At 61.5% G+C, this 26,178-nt stretch overlaps 2 protein-coding genes and 1 long non-coding RNA gene across 22 annotated transcripts; 1 reads left to right on the forward strand and 2 right to left on the reverse strand.

The window, feature by feature from the left end:
- Positions 1–147: 147 nt before the first annotated feature.
- On the reverse strand, positions 148–8,888 carry SIGIRR (single Ig and TIR domain containing). Of its 13 annotated transcripts, none has more exons than XM_078057531.1 (11): positions 7,829–7,942; positions 6,100–6,256; positions 4,265–5,598; positions 3,138–3,336; positions 2,572–2,705; positions 2,322–2,462; positions 1,793–1,936; positions 1,449–1,551; positions 1,233–1,383; positions 795–984; positions 148–473 (listed from the first exon to the last, which is right to left on the reverse strand). In XM_078057531.1, exons 3-11 carry the CDS (start codon positions 4,473–4,475, stop codon positions 310–312), a joined length of 1,437 nt encoding a protein of 478 aa, XP_077913657.1. In that variant the 5' UTR covers positions 4,476–5,598; positions 6,100–6,256; positions 7,829–7,942; the 3' UTR covers positions 148–309. The 13 variants fall into 13 exon arrangements, with proteins under 13 accessions (XP_077913657.1, XP_035954118.1, XP_035954117.1 ...); XM_036098225.2 differs by lacking the exon at positions 7,829–7,942 and having other exon boundaries at positions 4,265–4,424; positions 5,397–5,598; positions 6,100–6,584; XM_036098224.2 differs by lacking the exon at positions 7,829–7,942 and having other exon boundaries at positions 4,265–4,427; positions 5,397–5,598; positions 6,100–6,584.
- LOC118539542 (uncharacterized) lies at positions 8,202–14,894 on the forward strand. The gene is made up of 2 exons (XR_004919223.2): positions 8,202–8,332; positions 13,133–14,894. It is a non-coding gene; the product is annotated as an uncharacterized LOC118539542 (long non-coding RNA).
- Positions 9,405–25,564, reverse strand: ANO9 (anoctamin 9). Of its 8 annotated transcripts, XM_036098218.2 has the most exons (24): positions 25,443–25,564; positions 19,485–19,559; positions 19,270–19,395; positions 18,920–19,065; positions 17,672–17,718; positions 17,489–17,547; positions 17,334–17,407; positions 17,014–17,148; positions 16,826–16,922; positions 16,614–16,674; positions 16,400–16,482; positions 16,176–16,280; positions 15,927–16,088; positions 15,802–15,838; positions 15,477–15,588; positions 12,832–12,889; positions 12,629–12,726; positions 12,334–12,473; positions 12,038–12,190; positions 11,122–11,269; positions 10,416–10,517; positions 10,246–10,339; positions 10,000–10,112; positions 9,405–9,903 (listed from the first exon to the last, which is right to left on the reverse strand). In XM_036098218.2, the coding sequence occupies exons 1-24, from the start codon at positions 25,446–25,448 to the stop codon at positions 9,876–9,878; spliced, it is 2,259 nt and encodes a 752-aa protein (XP_035954111.1). In that variant the 5' UTR covers positions 25,449–25,564; the 3' UTR covers positions 9,405–9,875. The 8 variants fall into 8 exon arrangements, with proteins under 8 accessions (XP_035954111.1, XP_077913652.1, XP_077913651.1 ...); XM_078057526.1 differs by having other exon boundaries at positions 15,927–16,280; XM_078057525.1 differs by having other exon boundaries at positions 16,416–16,482; positions 16,614–16,922.
- Between the last annotated feature and the right edge of the window lie 614 nt (positions 25,565–26,178).

The following is a 26,178-nucleotide window of genomic DNA, read 5'->3' on the forward strand; positions in this document are numbered from 1 at the left end:
CAGCCAGATTTGTGACCGAGTGAACGTGGGGATAAGAAAGGGGAGGGGCTGAGGGCCACGGACAGCCTGAGACAGAAGTGAGGGGTGCCCCACACAGGGGCTGCCTACCCCCTTCCTGCCCCAGGAGAGGAGAGGCTGAGGCCCAGGCAGGATCTAAAAGGACTTTATTTCCTGGCAGTAGGAGGCACACTGGAGCAACTCCCCTTCCCTGAGGGTCTCAGGGCTGGTAGTCCTGCTAAGAGGAGAAAGACCCCACCCCACCCTGCACCCAGCTGTCCTTGGAGATCTTGCTGTTCTGGCGGGTGGGGACTACACGTCATCCTCCGACACCAGGCAGTAGAAGTCCGTGCGGGCGCTGTAGTTGCGGGAGCCGAGGTCGGAGACATCTACCTCGCTGCCCCGGCCCTCTCCAAGCGAGACCCCACTTGCATGCAGTGGAGCTAACGGCTCCCCAAAGACTGGCCCTCGGACACCTGGGAAGAGGGTACCACCAGGCCTAAGGCTAGGCTGCCCACGGCCTGACTTCTGCCGGGGCCCATGTATGGGGGTCACTCCTTGCTCACCCTCCTGCATGGTGGCATTTGAGGTCCTGGAGGTTCCCAGGCAGGCCTTGGGCCCAAGTGCCCCCAGGAAAGAAGCAGTGAGGGTGTGCTGGGGGGTCAAGCCCACCTATGGCCTGCAGGGAGGAGTCCCCTCCACCTGGACCCCTTTCTGGGCTCCTTGGCCCTGTGGACCCCCCACCTCCAGCCCAGGCCAAGCCTCTCAGGGTCAGGGGTGGGGCCAGCTGAGCATACCCAGGTCCCCCTCGGGGTCGGGGTCCAGCTGCACGTTCAGAGTCCGACCCTCTGGGACGTGGCCTTGTACAATAAGCATGGGGTCTTTGTCATCCTGCAGCCGGGTCTGGGGGTCTCCCTCCATTGCTCTGTACCGCACCTTCCGTGGCAGCGCCAGCTGCAGCTCTTTCCAAAAATCTGAAGAAGGCGCCTAGGGGCCAGGATGGGGCCGTTAGCCTAGTCCCCTCGGCCGCAAAGAGCACACCTGGAAGGGTGTGTTCACCTGGCTCCAGGGATCTCAAAGGAAGCCCCTCTTCTGGGCAGCAGGCCACACAGCCCCCACCCACGGGCCCACTCACAAACCCCCATCCCATACAGATGCCCGTGGAAGAGCCCCTCTCTGGAGCCCGGTACCACCCAGCCCTATTTCGGGGCTCCTCCCCACACCCCTCTGCGCACCACGGAGCCGGGCCTCCAGAGCAGCAGGGTCACCAGGTGCCGGTGCTGGCGCAGCAGGTGGAGCGCGGGGTGCACGGGGTCGCGCCTCTGACCCTCGAAGGTGATGAAGATGGGTCTGCGCGTGAGCTCCAGCAGCCGGCACAGGCCCTCCCTGCGGGGGCGGGACCGTCAGGGGGGACGCGGCTGGGGGCCCACCCAACCCAGCGCCGGACCCACCGGAAGCTGTGGCTGCACCAGGCCCGGCCCAGGAAGGCGTCCGACAGCACCACGATGAGGCGCCGGCAGCGGCTCAGGTTCACCAGCAGGTCCGCGGAGGGCTCTGCGGGAACCGGGCGTCGGCGGGGCCGAGGAGGGGCGGGGCCGAGGAGGGGCGGGGCCTGGATGGGGCGGGGGCGGGTCCATGGGAGGGAGGGGCCCGGCCTCGGGACGGGGGCGGGGCCTGGACGAGGCCAGGGGAGGGCGGGGCCCGGGCCCAGAACGGGGCGGGACCCGGAGCTAGGTGGGGCGGGGCTATGGGAGGGCGGGGCCCGGTCTCGGGACGGGGGCGGGGCCCGCGGTACCCGCGCGCGGCAGGAGGTCGCGGTCATCCAGGAAGAGCTTGTAGCCCCGACGCCGCTCTAGGTGCGGTTTCAGGATGAAGTTCACGAACTTCCGGTCCTCGGGGCTGTCGCTATAGGAGACGTAGGCGTCGTAGAGCTTCCCGTCTGCGGATGGCGGCGGGTCAGCGCTCCGCTTTCTAGGCCCGGGCCCACCACTCCCCCGCCGCCGCGGCTCACTACCCGCCCCCCCCAGTCCGGGTCCTCTAACCTCTCCCCACGCGCATGCGGGGACCAGTCCCGCCCGCCACATCTCGACCCCGCAGATCCCGCACACACGCCCGCAACCCCGCCCCCAGGCCGCGCCCAGACCCTCTCCAGCGCTGGCTCTTTCCGGGACTGTGTGCTCGCCAGAGCCTTCCGAGGGCTGACGCCTCCCCGCTGCAGACCTCCACCACCACCACCCTTGCCCAGGCAACCCGCCCACCCAGAGCTGAGCTTGGGGAGGCCCCATAGCTAAGTCATCCCCCTCGGCCACCCCGGCCCCACGCACCGTTCATCTCCACCTCCCCGCAGGCGTCTTGGTACCAGCGAAGCACACTGAGGCGACACTTCACATAGAGCAGGGCCGCCAGGAGCAGGGCCAGCAGCACCAGCAGTGAGGCCAGCACCGCGGCCACGTGGCCTGCTGGGCCTGGGGACAGAGCTACAGCATGAACCACTGCCACCCCCACCCAGCGTTCTCCGAGCCTCAAGGCTCCCCAGGCTTCCCTTCCACCCTCCACCCAGTGTACCCCACTCACCAGCTCTCCAAAGAGTGAAGGAAGAGGAGCTGACATTCCGGATGGAGCAGGTAAAGGTCCCATAGTCCTCAGCACGGGTCAGGTTGACCCCCAGAACACTGGACACAAGCACCGCTGATAAGTTGTCCTTGACCCTGGGGAGATCAGGCCCAGCCCTCTCACCTGGGGCCTGAGAGCATCAGTGGATGCCCCTAGGCCCCACCTGTCAGACTGAACCACAGAGGCTGCAGATGTGAGCTTCCTGAGTGATCCTTGCCCGACTAGCTAAGAGAAGTAGCCAGAACCTGGTGGGGGTGTGGATCTGTTTGGGGATAGTCACCCTGATCCTGGGTCTGGGTTTTGGGGGGCAATGCCTAATTCAGGCCATAGGATTGTGCTGGCACCCATGGCGCTGGGCAGTCTACAAGGCGCCTGTCCGCAGGGGCCACCTGTCCCTGCAGTCACTAACCCTTAGTCTGTGTCAAGAGTGGCACTCTGCCCATGTCCAGGTGGTTACAGACCAGGGTATAGGTGGCCGTGGGTAGAACCAGGGTAGTCACCTGACCCTGGACACTTCCATCTCTTACCAGGAGTCTTCATGGAGGTCATAGTGGCTCCCATCGCCCAGCGGCAGCCTGTCTTTCAGCCACTGGACTGAGGGCAGGGGACAGTGGGGCCCAGAGACCACCCAGGCTGTGCAGTTCAGAGCCACTACACTGCCCAGGGTGGGCCCCAGGGCCTGGTTTCCAGTGGGGGAGAGGAAGTCAGGGGCCCTGTCACAGAGGCCTACAGAGAGAGGACCCAGTCGTTAGCCATGCTTGGGATGCTGGGGTCCCACCAACCACAGATGGTCTGTGGGCCAGGAAAAAAACAAGATGGTTAGTGGCATGTGTTGCTTGGTGGCCACACCATGTCCATGCACAAGTCCCACCAGGGACAGGGCTTGGCACTTGGCATGTCTTCCCCCAGTAGCAGCTGGGTCTTGGGTGTTCTGCCTGCCCTCGATGTGCTCTGGAAGGCCGTGGCTAGAGTCATAGCTGAGCTGTCCCACCCCAGACCAGTGGGGGCCCATCTGGCTGCTCATCCACCCGGGACATGAGCCCAGCTCCCACATTTTCTGTGTACACCCGTTGCCCACTGCTGCAATGCCCACCCCAGGTGAGCAGCCAGCACTGCAGCCCTTGCCCCCCCACCTCTGCTGGGGAAGCTGCAGCAAGTGTGAACACTGGTGCTGAGCTTGCCGGCACCTTCCACCTGGGATGGGAGCATGGGATTCCAGGACCCTCTACTCCTGGTCATGGGCAAGCTTTCCCAGCTCCCTGAGACCTAAATTTTCTGATTTTCAAATCAGGGTGAAGAGTCCTAGTGGGACATGAGAGGAGACCACCATCATCTTGATGGGGTGGTCTCTCAGCAGCCCACATCTACTCATCCTGCCCCTGGGGGCCCCCCACCAGCTCCCACTCCCAGTGTCCCTGAGCTTTGTTGACCCCCCACAACCATGGTCTGGAGGCTTTGGGCAGGAGAGGGCTCTGGGCTTGTCCTAATCGTGGGGTCAGGACCTTGGGCTATGTGGGAGGGGCAAGCATAAGCCTTTGTACCCCTGGCTGGAGGCCAAGCTGAGAGCCCAGGCAACATCACAGGTGGAGCCAGCCTGAGGGACAGGAGGTGGGAGTGGGGCCCATGCTTGTCCCTCTCTGACCCGTCTACCTGCCATGGTCTGGCCGGGGCCTCCTCGAGGCAGGCTGGGCACTGGTGCCACCCCCCGGCTCCACGGGGCTCCTTGGCCGAGCAGACTGGTCCCCCAGGGGGTGGGTAAGACTCACTCTCTGTCTTTGTGGCCGGTCAGTCAGGGCACCAGGACGGGTCAAAGGCTGCTGCCATCCCAAAGGAGAGAGTTCAACAAGAACTGGATGAGTTAACATGTAACCGCACCAGCCGCCCCGTGGATTCTGGGGACGCCAGCATAGCAGCGTGTGGAGCACGTCACGTGTGGCTGGAGTGGGCACAGCCCAGGCGGCTGGGAGGGGCCCTCAGAGTGAACTTCACCTGTCCCAGGGTCACCGTGATGGAGGGAGGGACCATGGATGCACACCCCTGGCACCGCTCATGAGGCTGGGAGGTGGCTGTGTTCCCACTACCCCCTGGGACAGGGGTGCCACATACAAGGAGGGCTGCAGGGCAGCCCCGAGCTCACCCAGGCGTGGAGAGAGGGGGGCAGGTGAAACTTGCCCACCGCCACACGGTAAGTGTGGGCTGCTGGACTCTGAGCCACACTCCCCCTGCAGGGTTCTGTTCTGGACATGTCCCATGCGCCCGTGTGTGTATGGACACGGCAGCACCCAAGGCTGAGCCAGTCCGCAATCATGGAGGCAGGAGGGGACAATGGAGGCCTGGCTGGCCTGAGTCTGCTCCAACAGGCCTCATGGGTCCCACCTCCTTCTGGGTCCCACACCTGCATCCCCCCCACCCATTTGTCATTTCCAAAACCAAAGACTCTTGTCCACATTGTCTAGTTCTCCAAGGGAAGCCCCCACCCCACCCGTAGGTGGCTCTTCTCTCCTATGTGGGGGCTGGGACCACTCCCAACCCGGACTGGCAGTGGCCACTCATGCCTCCTGACACAGAAAGCTCTACAGTGAGCTGGGCTGAAAGGAGGGGCCAAAACCCCCAGCGTCGGGGCCTTCACTGAGAGCCTCCTTGACAGCCAGGGCCTTGGGTCCACCTCCTCCCTGGCGCCAGGTTCACCCAAGTGATCCAGCAGGTACTCCACTCCTGCCTCAGGCCATCCTCCCCACCCTGGGGCCCCTGAGGCTTTGCAGGGACAAGTCTCTTGGCCTCCCCACCATTCCTTCTGCATGGTGATGCCACCGTGGACCTGGCCCGGCCTCAGCACAGCCAGAAGCCCGGGGTCTGGCTGGGACGGGATTTCCTCGGGAATCGGTGGAGCATCAGGCAGGGAAGGGGTGAGCAGGTTCCTTCCAGAAGCGCTCCCGTGGAGGGCAGTCTTGCAGGTCCTCGAAGCAGGAGAACCAGTCCATGGGGAGGCTATGGAAGACGGGGCAGCTCGCATCCCCTACCCCAGTGTGCCCAGAGGACATGTCTCCAGCTCGGTGGATCCCAAGGAAAGTCCTGCAGCGGCCCTCCCACGTCTTCAAGCTCAGAAGAGCTTTTACCCCTGGGAAGGCAGCCTTGAGCCTTCCTGGAAGTTAGGGCCAAACTACACATCCAGGGACAGGTGCCCTCCCCCTGCACACCGTCCCCTGCATCGTCTGTTTTGCACACCCCATGCACACACAGCCCTCTCCCCACGCGCACCTGAACTACTGTCTCGGCGTGTGGGCCTCCTTGCACACTCCCCACACCGCCGGCACTCTGGCCGCACCCCCACACAGCACGTACGTGCCCGCAGCAGCTCCCACAGGGTGCACGGCCGTGAGCATCTGCGCGAGCCCCACACCACACACACTGCAGCTCACAGCTGCCCTTGCTGCCCGTGGCGTGCGGACAGCCTCCTGTCACCCCCTGCTCTTATGGACACACACATACCATGCGCACACATGCCGCAGGCCTCCCCTCAGCCAGGCCTGACTCGGAGAACCAGCCTCAGGTTGGAATGGTGTCCAAGGATGAGGACACAGGCTCACGCGGAGCGGCAGGGCTGTTATGGGAGTACACGAAGTCACCTGGTTCCGGCTCTTTCCTCCTGGTGGGGAATGTCGGTCATTGAGGTCATTGACGTGTGCTTGGGAGCAAACTCTCTGCTCAGCTGGGCCCCCAACCCGGTCTGCGGCCCACAGCACCAGGACACATCACCAAGCACAGTGAGGACCTGTCTTTTGTTTGTGTGTGTTTTAATCAGAACTTTCCCTGTAGCTTCCTGGCTCTGCAGTCACATCCTCTCCTAGACCTAAACCCCACCCAGGCAGCCACCCCCATCCCAGGCAGGCGGGCAGTTGGTAGTTCTCACCCCGCCTGCCCCGCCTGCCCCGCCTGCATTGCTTCTTCCTGTAACTCTGAGTCAAGCGGCTCCTTCCTCTGGGGCCCACCCCAGCCCACCCAGGCATCATACTTCCCGAGGCCAAGCCTGGAGGGTGGAGGGGAGCTTGCAGAGGGGCTGGAGCCCAGGGTGATGTGAGGGGGGGGCTCCTAAGGAGACTCCCAGTCGAGGCCATGTTACGCACACACGAGGAGAGCCAGCTTCCTGGACACTGCCTACGAAGCTACACTAAGGATGGTGGGGGCCTACAGGTTGCTCCCCCTGGCCCAAGTAAGCAGCCCCAGTGTGTATCTGACCTGTGGCCTGCTGGGGTAAGGAGGGTCCTGTGGAAATTCCTGCCAATAATAGGGCCTTGAGCAGAGCTTTTGGGCCCCCTCCCTATCTGATTCCCCCATGTAGTCCCCAAACAGTGAGCAGTTAAAAGGGGGCTGTGTTATCACATGGACCTTAGTTTCAGGCTGGGATGGGAGGACAGTCCCCACCCCCCACCCCCCACCCCCGGCCTTTCCAGATAAGGGAGCAAAGAAAAGGCCTCAACAGAGGCTCCTGGGCTCTGACCCCAGGTGGGGGGCGGCCAGTATCTCCTTTTGTCACCACTGACCCCCCCCCACCCCCACCCAGACTGACTTGGGACTCAAGGCCCAGCAATAGGTGGCTGGCATCACTACCCAGAGAAATCGGGCAAGGGTCCCCTTCAGGCCCTGTCCCTGTTCTCACCCACCCAGGGTCAGAGGCCCGCCAGTGGGCCACCTTCAATATTGGCTTTTCTATGTCCTTAATCTGACCCTGTCCCAGCCCTGCTCTTCAACCTCCCGCCCCCCGTGGCCCTCAAGACCCTTGGATGATGGTGCATCTTGGGCTCAGGGTCCCCACAGAACTGTAGGAAGATCTGACTGCACCCTTTCTCCACTGAGCCTCAGCTTCCTGGATGCACATGAGCACTGGTTCCAGCCCCTCCCTGAAGGTGCCTCAGTGGGCCTGATGCCCAGGTTACCTCCCACAGTAGTCAGTGACCTGCAGAGGAGCACCCAGGTGGGAAGCAAAGAGCCCCAACCATTTTTGCTGCCTCTCAAAGCTCCTGCCAGACTGCCTCTACGTGCCCCTCTGTGTCCCCATCTCACAGCCATGACAGGACACCTCCCCTTCTGCTGCTAAAGTACACCCTCACCCCCAGGCCCACTCCCCAAGGTTAGCGCAAAGAAGCCCACGTGGCCTTAGGCACTGTCCGGAAGGGCCCTTCCGAATCCAAGCCCCCCTCCCTCGCCCGCCACCACCCACCACACTCTGCCCCACACCCGGTGGTTCCTAGAAAGATCCAGCTCCTGAGCTTATGTTCTGGCTTGAGTTCTGACTCCCTCGGCTCAAGCGGTGGGAGGCGATCCCCCCCGTTCCCCACCCCTCCGCCGTCTGGTTTGCTGCTGAGCACCCCAGAGTCTCCAGCATCCCCTGCTCATCGGACGCGCTGCGCCCCCGACGTGTCTCCTGAAGGAAGAACTGCACGAAAGGCTGTGGCCCCGCACGCGAGGGGCTCCGTCCGGCTCCCCAGCGGCCGCAACGCCCGGTTCTCCTCCACTACACACCCCACCCCCGGCGGCCTGCCGTTCCGAGGGGAGGGCCAGACTTAGTCCCCCACCCTCCAGGAGCAGTGGGAAGGCTGGTCGGGGGCGGGCGCAGAGGGCGGGGACTCGGGTGTCGTCGAGAAGGGAACGCGCACGGAGGCCGACGCGCTCACAGAGAGCGGACGGCGGATTGGGGCGCGCACGAGGGGGACGCGGCTGACAGGTCGGGGTGCGCAGGGGGGCCGCGCGGGCGGCGGGCAGGCCTAGCACAGCAGGTCGGGGACGCAGACGAAGGGCGGGGGCGCGCGCATGACGGTAGCTCCGCCCGGCGACCAGCGCCGTGCACCGCCCCAGCCGGTTCCTCCGTACACCCCCGGAGCCCGGGGAGGCCTCAGGCCTGGGATCCGAGCTCCGGGCAGAGGCGAGGGTCCCCGCGCGCCTCGGCGTTCCTCCTCCCTCTCCTGGGCAAAGGTCACGAGGAAGCCACTGCCCTTGTCGGGCGGAGCGGGAAAAGCAGCCCTTGCCGTCCCCCACCCCCCGCCCCGCCGCCAGACCCAAGGGGCAGGGACGCGGACAAACTCAGGCTTCCGGGCGACGGGGGCAGCCGGCCCGGCTCCGAGCCACTTCCTGCGGGACCGCACCCGCCGCGGCCCAGAGGCTCTTCTGGGCAAGCCCCCCCCCCCCGGCCCCCAAGCTCCAAGCCTAGTCCCGGCTCCCGGGAGCCAGCGAGCTCCACTCACCCCCGTGGGTCTGAGCCACTCACCTGCTGCCAAGACCTGGGGCTCGCGCGACCGCGGGGCGGGACGTCTCACCTGGGCCAGGTGCGCAGCGGCGACGAGCCCGGCGGCGGCGGCAGGTGCAGCCCCGCCCAGCAGCCAGGGCCGGAGGGCGGACCCAAGAGTCCCGCTTTGCGCCCAAGTCTGGCGCTTAAGACTGTCCTGCTCTCAGAGGCCAGGAAGCCTCGGAGCTGCAACCACCCAGCCTGGGGGCAGAGGGCAAACTGGCCCAACCAGCCCAGAGAGTCTAGGACCTGGGGGACTCCTCAGAGTTTCCACTGTCCCCAGGGGCATCTTTGGTGGTTCTGCCCCTCCTCCCCAGCTCTTCCTCCAGGAAGCCTGCCTTGACTCCTGTCCCTAAACCCCAAGTGCGGGGAGGGTAGGACCTCAATAAAGCCCCCCCTCACTTGGAAATCCAAGGAACGCGTGAGATGAGGACCAGGAGGCTACCACATTCCAGACTTTTCCCCATCTGGGCTTCCCATCAGAGAACAAACACAATCCACCAGAGGCCCAGAATTGATACAAAAAGGTTTCATTTTATTATACAAAGTTATGCAGGCTGAGGGGAGCCAGAGAGGTGGGGTCAGGGCCCCCTGACCAGCCAGGATGGCAGTGGGCAGGATCTGGGTCCCACAAGTCAGGGGGAGGCTCAGGAAACTGGGCTGGTTTTCCTGTGTTGTGACTGCTGAGAGGCACCCCCACCCCAGTTCTGTGGGTGGCAGGGGTAAGTCAGAGTTCAAGTCAGGTCTGTACCAAGTCTGAGCCCTAACAGACGGAACGGGCCTCACAGACCACAGCGTGCTGCTCACGAACACCTAAAACACACACGGGCCCTCCAAGACCCCCATATATACACAGACTTCCCCACATGCACACCGGCCTCCCGCGACCCCGATATGCCGTGCGTGGGGGTTGGGGGGAGGTGGAGGGAGTGCTTCTGAGTCCCAGCTCCTGGGCGCCCGTGCCTCTTGACCAGCTCTGGGTCTCCTACACCTCTGTGCTCTTGGGGCCGGAGCTGGAGGCAGGAATGGCATTGTTGGGGATCAGGGCCATGGCCCTCCCTCAGGCCTGGGGCCTGGCCCTACCCCAGCCTGGCCTCTGCCTCCCATACCACATCTTCTCCCGGAGCGTCTGGTACTTCTCCTCCAGAACCTTGTTCTCTACCGACTGAGGAACATCAGGCATGAACCAGGCAGCGATGAGCTTGATGCACAAAGCCACGTGCTGGGGGGCAGGGCACAAGGGCTGGCCGGAGAGGTCAAGGCAGACCCAGCAGGGACTTGAGGGGTTGGGGGCCAGGGAGGAGGGCTGAGAGAGCTGCCCCTGCCTTGGGGCCCCTCCCCCAGTTCTGGCCCACCTCGAAGAGGATCAGGAAGACCAGGCGGATGGCCAGGAGGACCCAGAACTGCTCAGATAAGTTGTAGTCCCGAGCGTTGCGGTAGTCCCGGTACCTGGGGTGGGGAAGTAACTGAGGTCAGGGGTCAGGAGGTCAGAGGATGCTCATGGGGGATGGGGGGGGCTCCAAACCTGCACTCAGTCACATTCTCTGAGCCTTCTATCTGGATGGGGTCCTGGAAGTCCTTGGTGTAGAACACAGACAGACTGTGGTTGATGTAGCCTGTGAGGCAGCTGGGGGAAGGAAGAGAAGGCCCCGGGCAGGTGAGGGCTGCAGGGTGTGGCCCCTTCAGGCTCCAGGGTGCTTTCTTGGAGCTAATCCCTGTGTGGTGGGGGCTATAGGGTGGGCCAAAGCACAGAAGGCCTCCTTCACTTCTCTGCACGGGAGAGGGGCGAGGGGGTGCGCCTGAAGAGACTCAGGGTGCCTGCCTTCCCTCCAGGAATTTAGGGGAGCCTTCCAGGGGGAGACCCCTGGAAACCCAGTCTGTAGGTACAGTGGTCCTTTGGAGGGCTGGAGGCGCTGGGTAAGGAAACCATTCTGCCCTCTCCTGTGGAGCAGCCCCAAAGGTTTGACTTTGGGAGGGAGTCATTCCGGTGGGGCCCGCTCAGAAAACATCTGGTTCTGGGACCTTAACTCCCCGACTGGGGTCCCAGCACCCCTGCGGTCTGCAGGTTGGTATGGGGGGCAGGGCCACCCCCACGCCCAGACTCATGACAACCACAGATAATCCTGGCAGCATCAAGCCCTTCCCCCGGGCTCCCCTAGGGCTGAGCTGTGTGGCTGGGCCAGTTTTCCCAGGGGTCTCGACAGTTTGAGGCTCCCCCAGCGCCCTCTTACTCGACTGCAGGCTGGGCCCCCTGTCGGCACGGGCCATAGTGGTACTTGTACACCACTCGGGGGATGAACTCAGACGTGAAGGCGATGACCATTCCATTGGCAATGACGGCCAGCACGCCAATGGTCTCCAGCACCTGCAGCCAGGTCCCTGGGCCACAGCAGCGGGGTGAGGCATCTGGTTCATCAAGCCCTGATCCACTGGCACTGCCCACCCCACCTCCAGCCACCATGCCCAAGGCTGGGACCTTGGATGGTCATGGGGCCTGGTCACCTCTGCCCATGCCACTGCTCATGGCAGCCGTCGGCAGCCTTCACTGATACAGACGTGGACCAGGAGGGGCTCAGGTCTCCCCTGACCCCCATCTTCTGCCTGAACCCCTCAGCTGCTCCCAAGCTTGCTCCACTCTGGGGTCAGAACCCCTTAACCTGGGCCCAAGACTGGGGCCTCCCTCCTACTCATACTTCTCTCTCCCTCTGCCCACATCCAGCACCCCATCCACTCTGTTCTTCCCTCACACCCGGCCATCTCAGCGAGGACAGTCTGGGTGACAGAGGCCATGTCATAGTCCTGCTCTTAGTCCCTGCCCCCAGCTGCTGGACCCCTCCTTCCTTCAGCTCTCTGCTCTCAGAGCCCAGCTCTTCTGCCTGGGCCCCCCAAGGCGGCCACAGTTCCTTCAGCTGGATCCTGTAAGATGCACACCAGCCCTGCCTCTTCCTGCCCGAGCACCACCCCCTCAAGGCCAACTCCCATCCTAGGCAGAGCCTGAGGAAGGGCTGGGGGCTGTCTATGGGGTGAGAGGGCTAGTCTTGGAGAGATGATTTCAAGGGAACTGGCATGATCTGGTCCCAGCATCCCTCGCCACCCCACCCCTGGCTGGAGTGCCCGTGCCCCCCGCCACCCGGTCGGGCCCCTGACCGATGTCCTTGGCCTTGCGGGGCACCAGCCGCCGCTGCAGCCTGACCATCTTGATGGCGTCCAGGCGGATCTCCACAAGGTTGCTGAAGAGTGCGAGCAGGGGGGCGAGTGGGAAGGCGGCCACGAAGATGGTCGTGAAGCCATACTGGATCACTGGGAGGAGGTGTGGGGCTGTCATCTTGCGCTGTGGGGCGCGCCACACGCCAGAGTTCCCGCACCCTCCACCCACCAGTCCCCCAGGACCTGCCCGGGAACTGGCTGCTTATCAGGCCTGTGCCCCCAACCACCCCACGTACTCATCTCCATGAACTCATCGAAAAGGCTGAAGGTGTTGACTGGGTTCAGGAGGTAGTTGCACTGCAAGCGCCTGAGCTCGGGGTCCCCGGACGTGCGGCTCAGCCTGAACCGCATCAGGCGACATTTGTGAGCCAACCACCTAAGGGGTGATGAGAACTAGTGGGGAACAGGGAGGGGTGCTGGGGGCGGAGGGGCCCTTCAGAACTGCTGGCTCTGGGAGATGTGGAGACAGGAGGGGCTCCCTGGGGTGAGGGGGGCACCAGGAGAGCCCTGGGGAAGGAGGGTGGTCCTCACGGGCCCAGGTATTCCATGCAGTTGCTGAGGGTTTGTTTCAGACCCATGATGATGGCCATCTGCAGGAACAGGTCCATCATACAGCCACTGAGATGGCACTGCGGGGGTCCAAGGTGGGAGGTCAGGTGTGGGGAGGCAGGGCTGTGGGGTGGGGAGGGAGGGAGTGGAGGGGCAGAGCGGCAAGGTGTCCAGGACAGACTGACCTCCTCCAGCTTCCACAGCCCCGCCAGGCGCACAGACCTCCCAGGGTGACCGTTGATCCTAGGAAGGACAGTTAGGCTGGAGGAGGGGGGCAGGACCTTGCTTCGGACTGGGTGGGGGTGGAGCAGAAGGACAGAGAGTGGGGCTTGCGGTCAATGGTCAGGGAGACAGAGGCTCACTTCTAGGGGGTTGAACCACCAAAGAGTCGGATTGTAGGGTTGGGCCAGTGGATTCTGAGACCCCGCACTGTCCCTTCCCCAGCTGAGCCCCGACCAACAGTGACAAGTGTCCTTCTGCCTCCAGGCAGGAGTCTGACAGAGCAAGAGGTCCTCACGGGAGAGACGCGGCCCAGAGCAAAAACACTGGCACACGGCTTTCTCAGTTATGGACAGGTGACATCTAGGGAAAGCCTCTAACGCCAAAATCAGAGACCAGTTAAAGAAAGAGCATAAAAGAAACTTGGAGGAAAAAAAGCAATACCAGAATAGAAGAGAAAAAAGAGACAAGATCCTCAGACAAGAAAAGCCATGGCGTGCTGGTGCCACAAAGACGAGGCTGTGAAGGAATTATGCAAAGGAGTGCCCTGAATTGAAGAACATGAGCAGAAGTAAAACATTCAACTGAAGGGTTGGAAAACAGAGTGGAGAAAAACTCCCAGAATCTGGAACAAAAAATGGGAGGGGAAAAAAAGCAAAGAAAACCAGAAGGCCCAGTTTCCAAACAAAAAGAATTCCGGAGAGGGGAGCAGAGGGAACCGAAGACACAAGATGCATGAAAATCACTCAGAGCTGAAGGACCCAAGGCTCCAGGCCCAGCAAGTGCCTGGGAATTTCTTTCCATGTGACTGATACCGATCCCACATGCCAGGCCTCCTGCAGGTGCAGACTCAGCAACGGCAAGCCCCCGTGCTCCCCTCAGGGAGCTGCCGCCCCTGCAGTAGAGACGGGGCAAACAAGTGCCTTGTGCCAGAGGGGAAGTGGGGAATCTGGGGGACCCGGGGTCTGGGCTGAGCAACGGGAAGGTGGAGCTGCCACGTGGAAGAGGGAGACTGTGGACGAGCTTGTGGGCACGGTAAGGTTGGGGTGCCCGTAGGGCATCTGAGGGGAGGTGAGAGGCAGCTGGACCTGGGAGTCTGGACTCCAGGGAGAGGTCTGGGCTGGAGACAGGAGTGTGGGCCTCACTGGTGTGTCTGGATGGTGTTTGAGACGGCACCTGAAGTCATGGGAACAGCAGGACGTTGTGACATCGAGAGGTCGGGAGAAGAGGAGAAGCCAGCATCCGGGAAGGGGCAAGCAGGACCAGAGAGAGGAGAAGTAGGAGCAGAAGTAGGAGGGCCAGCCATTGGGTGTGGTGGGGAGAACATTCCTTGAAAGGAATGAGACAGGATACTTGTGTGGAGGTGGAGATAATCTAGGACCAAGACAGGTGTTGATGAGGCAGAGGAGGGAGAGGTGAATTGTTCAAGTCCAATGAAAAAGACCCACCAAGACACCCGCTGAGAGATTCAGAGGACAGGCTTGGTGAGATTAGAGTTGGAAGAAGTCTACCTCCAGCAAGCACTCCATCAGGCCCTCAATAAGGGCATCTGATTTCCTCTGTACCCTTCCTCAGGAAGCCCCTGGAAAACCTGGGGTCTCCTACACAGCAAAGAGTGAAGGGCTCCCAGGATGAACAGGTGCACACAGCCCCGAGGGGACGGGTGGACACCTAGAGGTGTCCTAGAGGACAGCCGGGGTCTAGGGACTGCCTCATGTCTTTGAACATACTTGGAGGACTTGGGTTTTTTTTAAAGTTCCACTGGAGTTTGGAATTAATTGGCAATATGTATGTGTCTTATGCAATTTAAGCAAATATACAGAACAAATGGAGCAATTATTTTCTTCAGAACAAAATTCAGTATATTGATTGAACCAAAAAAATGTTGATTTCACTAATAAGAAAGAAGAGGGGAAGTCCATGTGTGTTATATGAAACACTCATTTCAGCTTTACAAAGCTCAATGTTGGAAATTACCCAAATGTCCACCAACTGAGCTGATAAAATAAATTCCAGCACATCCTGCAAACTAAGGCTCATGGTGTGGTTTTTAAAATGAGGCCTCGCCATCCATGCATATGTGGGAGATGCCCACAGTACATTTCAGTATAATGAGAAGATAAAATGATTTACAGGACAAAACCATGTACGTCAACTGGTGTATATGTGTGTGTACTTGAATGTGTGAAAAATTCTGGGAAGACCCATGCAATGGTTATGGGGTCACCTCTGGGCATGGGGAGTAGAGAGCTGGGGGTTCACTGTGGGCTTCTGCCACACATTTTTATATTGGGTGTCCAACTGTTCTGAGCATGAATTTTTTTTTAAAGATTTTATTTATTTATTTGAGAGTGACAGACAGAGATAGCGACAGAGATAGTGAGAGAGAGCATGAGCGGGGAGGAAAGGGAGAGCAGACTCCCCGCTGAGCAGGGAGCCGTATGCGGGGCTCGATCCCAGGACCCTGGGATCATGACCTGAGCCGAAGGCAGACACTTAACCGACTGAGCCTCCCAGGTGCCCCTGAGCAAAAACAAAGACGAGCAGGTATCTCCACTTTAAAGGGGGGGACTAAATGGTGGATGAGGCAGTGGGAGTGGGCCACTCTTACCTGCCCAGGATGAAGGCAATGTAGACGAGGGACGAGAAGTGAGCAAAGAACTGCAGAGTGAAGAACTTGATGGTGAACTTGCTCTCGCGCTCTGAGAAGGTCCTGGGCTTCTCTAGAATGAGATGTGGGGCTGTCCCTCGCCCATCCCTGACCTGTCCCTATCCTGACAACTCAGGGACACCCGCAACCCTCACCTGTCTGTCAGGTGGGAGAGGCAGTCGAGACAGCAGAAAGGGCTCCCTCCCCTGTCTGGGGATCCAAGACCCCAGCCCTGAGTCCTCCTGTCCCTTTTCTGCACCCCCCTCCCCACAGGTCCCCCTCTCACCAAAGTCACAAAGCTTCAGAGCCACATATTTGTTGACCTGCAGGAGGGGAAACCAGAGGGCTTACTTTGGGCCTCAGGGGAGACCCTCCCCCTGCCCCGTCCTCCCTCTATCCCCGCCCAGCCACCTTGGTCATGATGAGGATGGCCACGTAGTGGACCAGGGCCCCGGTCACCACCACGGCTGTGGTCACCTGCTCTTCTTGGAAGAGCAAGGTGGAATTGAAGAGGGCGGCAGCCAGCACACGGTAGACCACCAGGAGGTGGGCCATGCCGATCATAAGGCAGATCTGTGGAGGGGCGGCCAGGACAGGGCTCCTCAGGACGGCTGTCCCCTGCCCAGGTCTCCAGCCCCACCACAGCTTCTGTACGAGTACCATGAACAGAGACAGGATGAGGATGACGGTGCTTCTCAGGTAGGAGTGCTGCTGTGGCCGGAGCTCGTAATCAGGGCAGTTAATGAGCTCAAGCGCCATTTCCTCCTGTGGAGGGCACCAGACATGCCTCAGACACGGGGACACCTGCCTGGGACGAGGCAGACGCAGGTGCGGCACCGCCACACAAGGTGCCCAGACAGCCCCTGGATCACCCGCCGCCTCACCTGGTCCTCGTCCCACCTGTACAGGTCCCAGTGCAGGACCACACGGGCCCGCTGCCGCTTCCAGATCTCCAGGAACACCGTGGCTGCAGAGGGAGCGAAGAGGCGACCCACCCTGTGTTCCTGGGGTGGGGGTGGGGCTGGCGCCATGGGCGCAGCGGCAGGACTGGCCCCCCCAAGTGCTCAGGCTGCCCCCCAAGTGCCCACGGCGACTCACCCCACAGAGCCATGAAGATAGCAAAGAGCACAGTGCCCTCGTTGTCGAAGAGGTGCGTGAGCTGGGGAGAGGGGCGCACGCGGCTGGGGGCGGCCCTTCGCTGCCCACCACGCCCCCAGCGGGGAAGCGTGAGCCCAACTCTGCAGGGGCAGACCCTCAGCTTCCCCTCCTCCGGGAAGACAGGCTGGAGCAGAGCCCCCGGGGCGGCAAACCTTGGCAAAGGTGCAGGTGTCCGAGAGCTGCTGGTACCGACGGCTGTGGTCGCCGCGAGGGCAAAGGAGGATGTCGTGGGCCTCACAGATCTCCTTGCTGTGGGGGCAAGGACCGGGCAGGTGGCAGCTCCCCCAGACGGCCCCATCCGGGCCCGCCCCCCGCTCCGGCCTCGCCCCTCCATCCCGACCTGATCTGGCTGGCATTGAACAGGGAGAAGCCGCTCAGGAAGATGATGAGGCCCACCACTGCAGCGGGCACCAGCATGTAGGTGTACCAGCCGAGCCAGGCGAAGTACAGGGCCACCTTCTCGCCAAAGTAGTCCCTGCCGGCAGAGCTGCCCATCAGGGCCACCCCCACCCAGGCCAGTGCCTGAGTGGGGTGTGCCCCGTGTGGGGGCAAGGGGCATACAGCATCCGTGTGTCTGGCCGAGGAGCACAGACACATCTGTCTGCTGGGGGCACGGGTGTGTCTGTGGGGGCACGGGTGATTTGTCTGGGGCAGTTTCACCTGATATCATCAATCGGCTGAGGGTGGAACATGTTTCTCCACCGGGCCCATTTCTTCTTTAGGTCTTCCTCCCCCTGAGCACAAGTGACAGACGGTGAGAGCTTCCTGCCTCTGGTCCCATCCTCAAGCCCTCTCCCAGCTGGCCCACCCCTCACCTTGTGCAGGGCGAATCTGGTCTCAAAGACCCCACTCTTCACCAAATCCTCTAATGTGTCTGGTGGTCACAGGGAGTCGGGTCAGAGGGGAGTAGGGGTGAGGGGGAGCCCTGCCCTGCTCTCCCCATGTCAACACCCCTTCTGGTGGGCCGCTGCATAGGCCACTGTCCATCCTGTCCTTACCACCAGCTGCCGTCTTGCTGTTTAGTACAAAGTTGACAATTCGGATTCTGGAACACAAGAACTGGTTCAGGATGACTCTGCCTGACCTGGGTGGACCCCACCCTCTGTCTGGCCAGGTCCCAGACCCCTCTGTGTCCTGGTGAAGCCTCCAGCCTGCCTGCCTTACTACCTGAGCAGAGTCCAGAATCTAGGACTCCTCCGGGAGCCCTCCCCCACCCCTCTGAGTCCCCCTGTGGCCTAGCTGCCCCATGGCTCCAGGATGGGGCTCCCTTGGGGGTAGGACCTCCCCGCCTAATGCTCAGTCCTACACCATCCCCTCCCAGGTACTGGCCTAGACACCCCCCCACACACCTCCTATCACACCTCCCACCTGGGCCCCCACACATCCAGAGCACACCCTATGCCTTTATATGCACAAATCCTTATAGCCGGTGAGCCATTTTCCCTATGGAGAGATGGAGGCTCAGAGAGGTTGAGTAACCTGCCCAAGGCCACAGAGCCAGGAAGTGGCACAGCCAGACATTTGACTGCAGAGCCACACTCTCCCAGAACATCTTCCTGTAAGACATGTTCCTCTGACGTCCCAGGGCACTCGCCCAGCCTGCTCCTCCCGGGCCCTGTCAAGGTGCCTCTACTCAGCCACCGTCCCCTTGCACCTCCCGGAGACCAGCCAGTTCTCCCGCATTCACAGGAGGCCCCCTCTGTTGCTCATATCCAAACTCCAGGGGCATTCTTTGCCAGTCTCCAACTGACCAGGCCCCAGCTGAGCTCAGAGGGGCCTGGGCCGAGGCGAGACAGGTGATAGAGGAGGGATGTGGGGAGGGTGGGTGGAGCGGTGTAGAAGGCTGGAGGGTCAGCGGGGAAAAGGAGGTGCTTGGAGAGAAGAGGCTTGGGTGCCTGGGAGGCTGGGGACAGATGTCCATGGAGGGGCATTTGGTCTGGAGAGGGGAGGTCGGGACCCACATCCCAGGTCTTGGGGAGATGACCTCAAAGCTAGGAGCGACCACTGGGAGGTCCTCCTGGCCTGTCCAAATCCTGCCCACCCTTCAGGAAACATAGTCACACGTAAGTTTCAGAACACTCCAAGAAGCGAGAACTATCTTCATCCCGTATCACACAGACATGGACACTCAGGCTCAGATCTCTGCCCCGGGACCTCTGACCTAACACCATGCCTGCAAGCCTGACTGGACCAGAAGCATGGTGGGCAGCGGTCCTCCCGGCCCCAGGTCTTGGCCAGGCTCTCACCTGGTGGTGGCTGGGACGGAGGGTGGCCTGGCAGGCTGCACTCTGGTGGCAGGACCCTCAGGCTCCGTGAGGAGTCTGCAGTACAGGCCAAAGATCCTGCTGTCCACTCGGATCCCAAAGAACACCTTCTTGTGGTCCTCTATCATCTGGGGGTGGGAGGGCGCTTGGGGACCTCCACTGCACTTCGGAAGCTCCCCCCTTCGTCCACAGCCACTGGCCTGTCCCTTTGACTTCAGGCACAAGGCCACAGCCATATCTCCAGACCCCTCCCCAGGACACACCTGGCCCCCGTGACCCCAGCGGCCCAGTCCCCCATGCTCCACACCAAGCCAGGCCCTCAGCCAGCCCACCTTGTAATGGAAGCCCTTTCTCTTGAGCTCTTCCAGGAACTGCTGCTGCTGCTGGGCCTGCCTGGTATTTCTCTGGGTGCGGTGGTCAGCCACAAGGACGTAATCCCACTGCTCAGAGGCCTCAGTCTGGAGGAAGGAGGTGTGGGGCTGAGGCTGGCACAGGGAACAGGCCAAGCCTGGGACCTAGTCTGGGAGGGGCCCAGGTAGAGACTCACCTCACCAGTGTTGATCTCCATCAGTGGGAAGCTGTCCCCTTCAGTCCCCGCCAGGATCTGGCAGCTCTCCTCACCCTGGGGGCAGAGGGTAGACGGAAGGACGGGGCTCATTCCTGCAGCAGAACACCTCCCAGGCCAGGTACTCCAGCACCGAGGGGGCAAACACAAAGCTTGGGGGCAGGACCACAACTGAACAAGTAGGTAGCCCCAGGTGGGGCTCAGTGCTAGGATCACGATGAGCAGGGCGATGGGTGGGGAGGCACTAGGTGACTCCAGCAAAGGTCTGTTTAGAAATATCAGCAAAGAGCTCTGAGATCCTTCAGAAAAGACAAGCAGCAAATAGAAGAGCAGGAACTGCAGGTCTGGTGGCCAGAGGCATCACCTTCTGCCCTTTTGGTCACAGGCATTTTAATGGCCTGACAGCATCGAAGTCAACAGATTCCCTGTCATGCATGAATTGGGGAAACAATATTGAACATTCTAGGCCATCCAGCCCGGCCCATCCAGCCCTGAACACAAGGAAGAGGATGCTCACAGTAGCTTATTTCATATAAAATTTGTGCAAATAATCCAAATTCCCAGCAGCATGTGGATGGACGAAGACACCGTGCCGCCCCGCACAGTGGAAGACCACGCAGCAGGAGGGAGGGTGGGCTGCCGCCACACATGGGCCACTGGGGGCCAACGTCACATGGTTCTGAATTTAGTAACAGTAAGTCCAGTGAGAATCCTGCAGGAGTAAGTGCTGTAGGCACATCTGGGACAGACAGACGGATGCTAAACTCAGGGGGCAGAACCTTAAGGAGGAACCGGCTGTGTACACAGCTTCCAAGCCTCTCCCGACTATCTGCCGGTATCGTGGCAGCATTAATGGATGTCACGAGTTCTCTCTTCCTCCCCCCAGACCCTCCCTTGGGGACTTAATGACTAATGAAGAAAGTGTGGGAAGGGGAAAGAGAGAACCCCAGCAGGTAGCCCCACCCCAGGTGAGGAAGGTCTAGGGCCCAGTGATATAATTTAGCTGTTAGGGCCCCCCGCCACCGTGCCAACAGGATGTGATGGGTAGTCTGTAGCCCCCTCCCTAAAACACACAGTCCTGTCTCAGCCTGAGAAAACATCAGGCTCAAGAGTCAGATGGCCAAGGACAAGGAGGGACAGAGGAACCGTCACAGACGGGAGGGGGCCAAGGAGACGCGAAGTTAAATGCCTCAAGCGGGATCCTGCACAGACCCGGGCACAGGGAAAGGACACAAGGGGAAGAGCTGGTGACGTCCGAGTCCAGGCGGCCGTGTGGGGGGCTCTTCGTTTTGACCAGAGCCCCAGGCGATAGGACCGTGGTGTCAGGGGAAGCGGGGCAGAGGGCATAGGGCTAAAACTGCACAAGTGGGGACGGGGGGGAGCTCAGCCTTCACCCCCTCCTGGCGGGCAGATAGCAGGCTGCGAGGCTGACCCAGAGTGCCCAGGGCCTCGTCGTGGGCCCCAGAGCTGGGGGGTGGGGGCGCAGGAGGTGGGGGACAGGGCAGTCAGGTCACAGTGGGGGAGCTCCAGGCTGAAGTGGAGGAGACACCGGCTTTAGAGCCCAGAGCCTGGGTTGCCAACACCGTGTGCCCTCAGGCAAGACTGCCCACCTCTTTCTGCCTGGCTGCAGGAAGCACCCTGCAGCCCCAGAGTCGCGCTGGGCATGCTGTGTGCGCCAGGGAGAGCGTCCCCAGCTCGCTTCCCAGCGGGCAGCTCTCTCAGGAGGCACAGGGATCCTGCAACGTCCCAGGGATCAGGGTGCGGGTGGCGCACTAGGGGGCGGGTCCATCAGAGCACCCCACCTCATGCCTACTGGGCTGGCAAGTTCAGGCACTGCCCACCCCACTGTGGGCACTGGGCTCTTGGCATGGCCCCTGCCAGCCCACCACCCCTACCGCCCCAGGGTGACCCCAGCCCTTCTCCCGGCTTAGGAGCTCAGTGCAGCCCATGGCTGTGCGCCGCAGCATCACACCCTCCTCTCCAACCTGCCCACCACCAGGCCTCCGCCCCTGCTGGCACCCCCACCCACTACCCCTTCCCTCTACAACCACACTCCGCCAAGCTCAAGGCCTGCCTCCCTCGCAAAGCTGCACTGGACTGCTCCGGCCAGTCTGCCCTGGAGGGCAGCCAGGTAGAACGCAGGCCGCCCCATCACATTTGAATTTGAGATAAACAGCAGATACCTTCTAGTATAAGCATGTCCCAATTACTGCATGGGACACACTTATACTAAAAAAGAAATGTTTAATGTAAAATTCAATTTAACTGGGTATCTGCTTTTTATTTGCTTCAAAACCTGCAACCCTAGTCCAACTCCCCAACCACACCCATGGACACCAGAACTACTGGCCCCAGGATGGGACCTGGGTCTGCCCCACTCTCCTCTGTCCCAATCACAGAAGCCAGAAAATGGCATCACGTGCCAGCGCAGAACGGCAGGCTCTGAGGCACCAGGTGCCAGGGTCTCCTGAAGACTGGGCTAATACGGACAGCGCCTCGGGTCCCAAAGCCCTAGCACTCAGGTGTGGCTTGCGGTATTTAAGACTTCTGTTCCATCTCGGGCCAGAAGAGAAAGCTGCAGCTCACAGGTTTGCAGGACAGGGAGAGCCCCTGGGCTGAGTTGCCTCTGTCTCAGGGAAGAGAGTGAAGTCTCAACTGCATGGGAACAGGGGCATTCAGGTCACCAGCATCTGGTTCTGTGACTTGCCCACCATAGGGCTCAGTAAGCGTTGTGCTGGAGGAATTGGTGAGTGCAACTGACCCCTGCGTTGGCAGGAAAGACCTCATGTGTTTGACTTCGGACCCTGGAGGAGACTCTCCCTGTCTACCCCTCCCCCAACCCTGAACTGAGCTCCTCTGGCAGAGACTGCAAGGAGAGACCCCAACATGGGCCTGAGGCTGAAGAACAGGCAGGACCACCAGGGGTGAGAGATGGGTCCCCAGGGTGTGGAGGAATGACATAGGGAAGCCAGACTGGACAGAACACTGGGATCCAGGCAGGAGGAGGGAGCCTGGGAAGAAGGGACTCTCCCAGAGGGACCCTCAAAGGTCCGGCAGTGGGGGTAGGCAGGCCCTTACCGGGTCACAGAAATGAGGCTGCTGGACCTGGTGAGGTCCTGACTCAGACGACCCCTTTCCCCACCAGAGACATTGCACAGCTTTGGGACAGTTACCCAGAGCCTCTTGGGAAGGGCCGACTCGACCTCCTCTACGGGCTGGCATGTGATCCTGATGCCACCTAAGGTATCTGATGGGCACTGACCGCGGATCCTGGCCACCAGACAGAGGGACCCCTGGGGCAAAGTTACATGTACACCTGGTCAGCCCTCGGCAATGGGCAGGCAGCCAAGGGGCAGCCAGGTCAGAGTCCCCCCTCCAGCTCTAGTCCAGCCGCCCCCCTCCCCACAGCCAGACCGGGACCGGGTTCTGAGAATCTGCTTCCCATGTACTCTGGGCTCACCAGCCCCAAGGTCACTTGCTCCATGCAAGTCCCTCCGTGGGCCATGGCCACAGCCACAGCCTCCAGGACCAGGCTGTCCACCAGTCCATCTGTCCTCCAGGGTGAGAGGCCTTCACAGATGGGGACTGGGCTCACATGAAGTCGTCCCCACCTCCAGCCAAGCAGACTGCTCGGTGTTGCCCGAAGCAGGGTGTCTGGGGCCCCTGTGTCTCCATCCCTCAGGCTCCCTCTCCAGGACCTCCAGTGTCCATCAGCCTCCCGGGCCCCCAGGGCAGGTACAGGGACTGCCCTGACACACAGCCTTGGAGATCCCAGCTCTCCCTGTCCTGTGCAGATCCCAGGCAAGCTCCTGCACGGATGAGGGGTGCCGGCTGGGAGATCACTATTGTTCTCCCTTTAGTCCTTCCAGCGTCCACCCCCTGCAGGCCAAGCACCTAGTGGGCCAGAGCCCAGGCTTAACACAGGCCAGAGTCCCAGGGGGCTCAGCCACTAGTTCCAAAGGAGGGGACTTCGGGAGACACTGCAGGTCCCAGGAGACGCTCCCTCCCCTACAGCACAGAACATGAAGGGTCAGAGCTGGGGGAGTCCTGCCCCTGTCCATCCCTTCCCAGTTTGGCCTCCAGGTCCCCAGTGGGGCTGAGGACACTGCTGTGCAGACGTGACTGTCACCGAGCTCCCAATCAGGTGGGTTACATGGACACACACGTGGCAAAAGGAACGTATTCAGGCCTCCCCTCACTGTCCGTGGCACTTCTCACCCTGAGGTCACATCACACCCTCTGACTGGGTCCCATGAGCACACTGTAGTTTCATCATCCAGCAAAGGGACCCTCCTGCCCCCACCAAAGTGTGCAAACACAGAGAAGCCCACCCTTGCTCACTCAGCGCAGACGCCCTGAGTCCACCCTCCCTGAGCAAATCTCCCCTGCACCTGGCTCTGCTTCTTGGACTTCTGAAGCCGGTCATCTGCCCCTCCCTCCTGTCTGCCCCTCCTTGCCTCCATCCCCCCTCCATCCCTCCACCTCTTCAGCTATCCATCTGTCTTCTGTCAGTTCCTCGTTGCATGTGTCCATCCGTCCATCCATCCCCAGACCCTCACTGATGATGCAGCCTGCTCTGTGTGCAGCCCTCATAGGCAGCGTGTGGTGTAAGTAGACACAGGGGCCTGGAGAGGCAGGTGGCTGCTTGGCAGGGGAGGTAGCCTGGAGCTTGAGGTTGGCAGGAGGCCATAAAGTGGGGGCAGCACTCCTGGGAGAGGAAAATATGTATGGACAGGCCCTGAGAGGCAGCATGCAATCAGTGTCCAGGGACGTGGTACTCAGGACCTCCCAGAGACTCAGGACCCAGCACCTCCAAGGACTTGGTAGTTAGTACTCCCAGGGACTCAGAACTCAGCATTTGAGCTTGGCAGAGGCATAAAGAGCTAGAAGGGAGCTGCCAGGAGGTGAGGCTGGGGGTCGGCAGAAGCCGGATCATGGAGGCTGCTCAGGCAGCTGGGGGCCATGGGGAGCCGTGGAAGGGACTGGAGTGGGGAAGAGCATGCTCAGATCCAGCTAGGGGCTGGGGCCACCAGGTGCCCCTGCATATGTCCCTTTCAAAGCATTGATTCCTTTGCCTCAGCCAAACCAGGTGCTACCCCCCCAGGCAGCCCCAAGTCTCCCCTTTACCCCAGCTTGGGACTGGCATGGAAGAAAGGGGCTGACAGGGCCAGGGCTGAGGTGTGCCCATACGCTAGCCTGAGCAGCCAGGTGCCAGAGCTGGCTCTGGAAGGGCTGAGGAGGCCCTGGGCAAAGGTGGAGTGAGAGGCCACCTGCTTGGCCCACACTTGGGAGGGACTCAGGAGGCTGAGTGGGAGGCTGGTTTCGCTCTGCACCTCGGCACGGGTCTCCTCCCTGGGCCACCCAGGCACGGGCCCCAGCCTGGATGACGTCTTCCCTGACAGAGGGGAGAAAGGAAGTCTTCCCAGGATGTTTCCTGCCCCCCTCACTGGGACTCCATAGCCTCCTGCTTTGCCCCCCAGAATCAGAACCCAACAGCCCCCAGTCAGCCCCAACCTCTGCCTGGGTAGGAGCCCAGGGAGCAGAGGGCTCAGCCGGCCACCTCGGCCTCCCCTGGCTTCCCCAACCTCAGATCAGCCCATCCTGGAGGCCAGAGCCCCCTTTCCCTTTGCAGGGCAGAGCTGCAAGTTCTGCGGATGGACATGCTCTCCTCATCTAGGTCTCACACAGGCTCTAAGGGCCTGGCCTGGGGTCCCCAGTATCCCTGGCTGGGGAGGAGGAAAGCTGCCCTCTGTCTTGCTCCAATGCCCAGCCAGCCCAGGGACTCTGTCTGAGCTCTGGCCACCCTCACCTCAGCCTTGAGGGCTGCAGGGAACCCCCACAGGTACTTTCCAGGTGAAGCTGGCAGGGCTTCACAGGCGTGGAGCCTCCTGGGGGGGCGTGTCCTGGCCACAGGTGTGGACCCCCGCACAGCCGACTCACCTGCATGCTGGCCCCGGAGTCTGGCTGGGGGCTGGCGGGACTGGAGTGTGGCAGCGAGGCCCACGGGGCGAGTCCTACCTGACTTCCGCTTGGGACTCACCACTCCCTCCTTCCTCTCTCCCGCCTCCCTCCTCCTCCTCTTCCTCCACCTCCTGCTCCCCTGCGATCCTTCTGCAGCCACACCCCAGGCTGGAAGGAACACCCGTCCCCTGTTCCCAGGGCTCTCTGACACCTTCCTGGGGTGATGGAGCAGGGGGACCCCTGCCCACACCTGGGGGCATCACCCTCACCTGCAGGAGGGGTTCCCCTGTAAGATGGAGATAGATTGGCATCTCCCTCCTAGGGGGAAGCAGAGTGGGTGGGGCACATGAGCACTCCCCAACATCCCTGGCTCCCTGCTCACCTTCACTCTTCCAGACCCCAGGACACGCTTTCCCCAGGGCCCCTCCAGAGCATCCAGCCCTTGACTCCCACCCCTGGAGTCCAGTGTTGATTCCCTTAGAGTAGAAACTGGGGCAGGGAGGATTGGGGATGAGACAGACCCCAAGAAGAAACTCCCCCCCTGAGCCCCTGCTCTGTGGACCCCATCTGGGGGAGGAGAGAGCTGGCCCTGGGCTGCATGGATCCTGCGTTCTAGGCAACAGCTGGGGAAGGCTCTGGGCCACCAGAATGCAGAATGCCCCCAACAGTGATTTGGGGTACCCAGGCTCTGGAAGCTGCTCTGAAGCTGAGGACA

The sequence above is a fragment of the Halichoerus grypus genome, chromosome 11 (assembly GCF_964656455.1).
Source record: "Halichoerus grypus chromosome 11, mHalGry1.hap1.1, whole genome shotgun sequence".
NCBI classification, from domain to species: domain Eukaryota; kingdom Metazoa; phylum Chordata; class Mammalia; order Carnivora; family Phocidae; genus Halichoerus; species Halichoerus grypus.

What these genes read in the sequence shown, in the direction of transcription:
- SIGIRR (XM_078057531.1), bottom strand. Translation starts at nt 4,475, where the DNA reads ATGTTAACTCATCCAGTTCTTGTTGAACTCTCTCCTTTGGGATGGCAG. An exon ending in GACCTCCATGAAGACTCCTG is followed by an intron (nt 2,706 to 3,137) that starts GTAAGAGATGGA and finishes TGATCTCCCCAG; the next exon opens with GGTCAAGGACAACTTATCAG. An exon ending in CGACCCCGAGGGGGACCTGG is followed by an intron (nt 474 to 794) that starts GTATGCTCAGCT and finishes CCCTCTTCCCAG; the next exon opens with GTGTCCGAGGGCCAGTCTTT.
- ANO9 (XM_078057524.1), bottom strand. An exon ending in TTCAATGCCAGCCAGATCAG is followed by an intron (nt 16,923 to 17,013) that starts GTCGGGATGGAG and finishes TTGCCCCCACAG; the next exon opens with CAAGGAGATCTGTGAGGCCC. An exon ending in TGCATGGAATACCTGGGCCC is followed by an intron (nt 12,474 to 12,628) that starts GTGAGGACCACC and finishes ATCACCCCTTAG; the next exon opens with GTGGTTGGCTCACAAATGTC.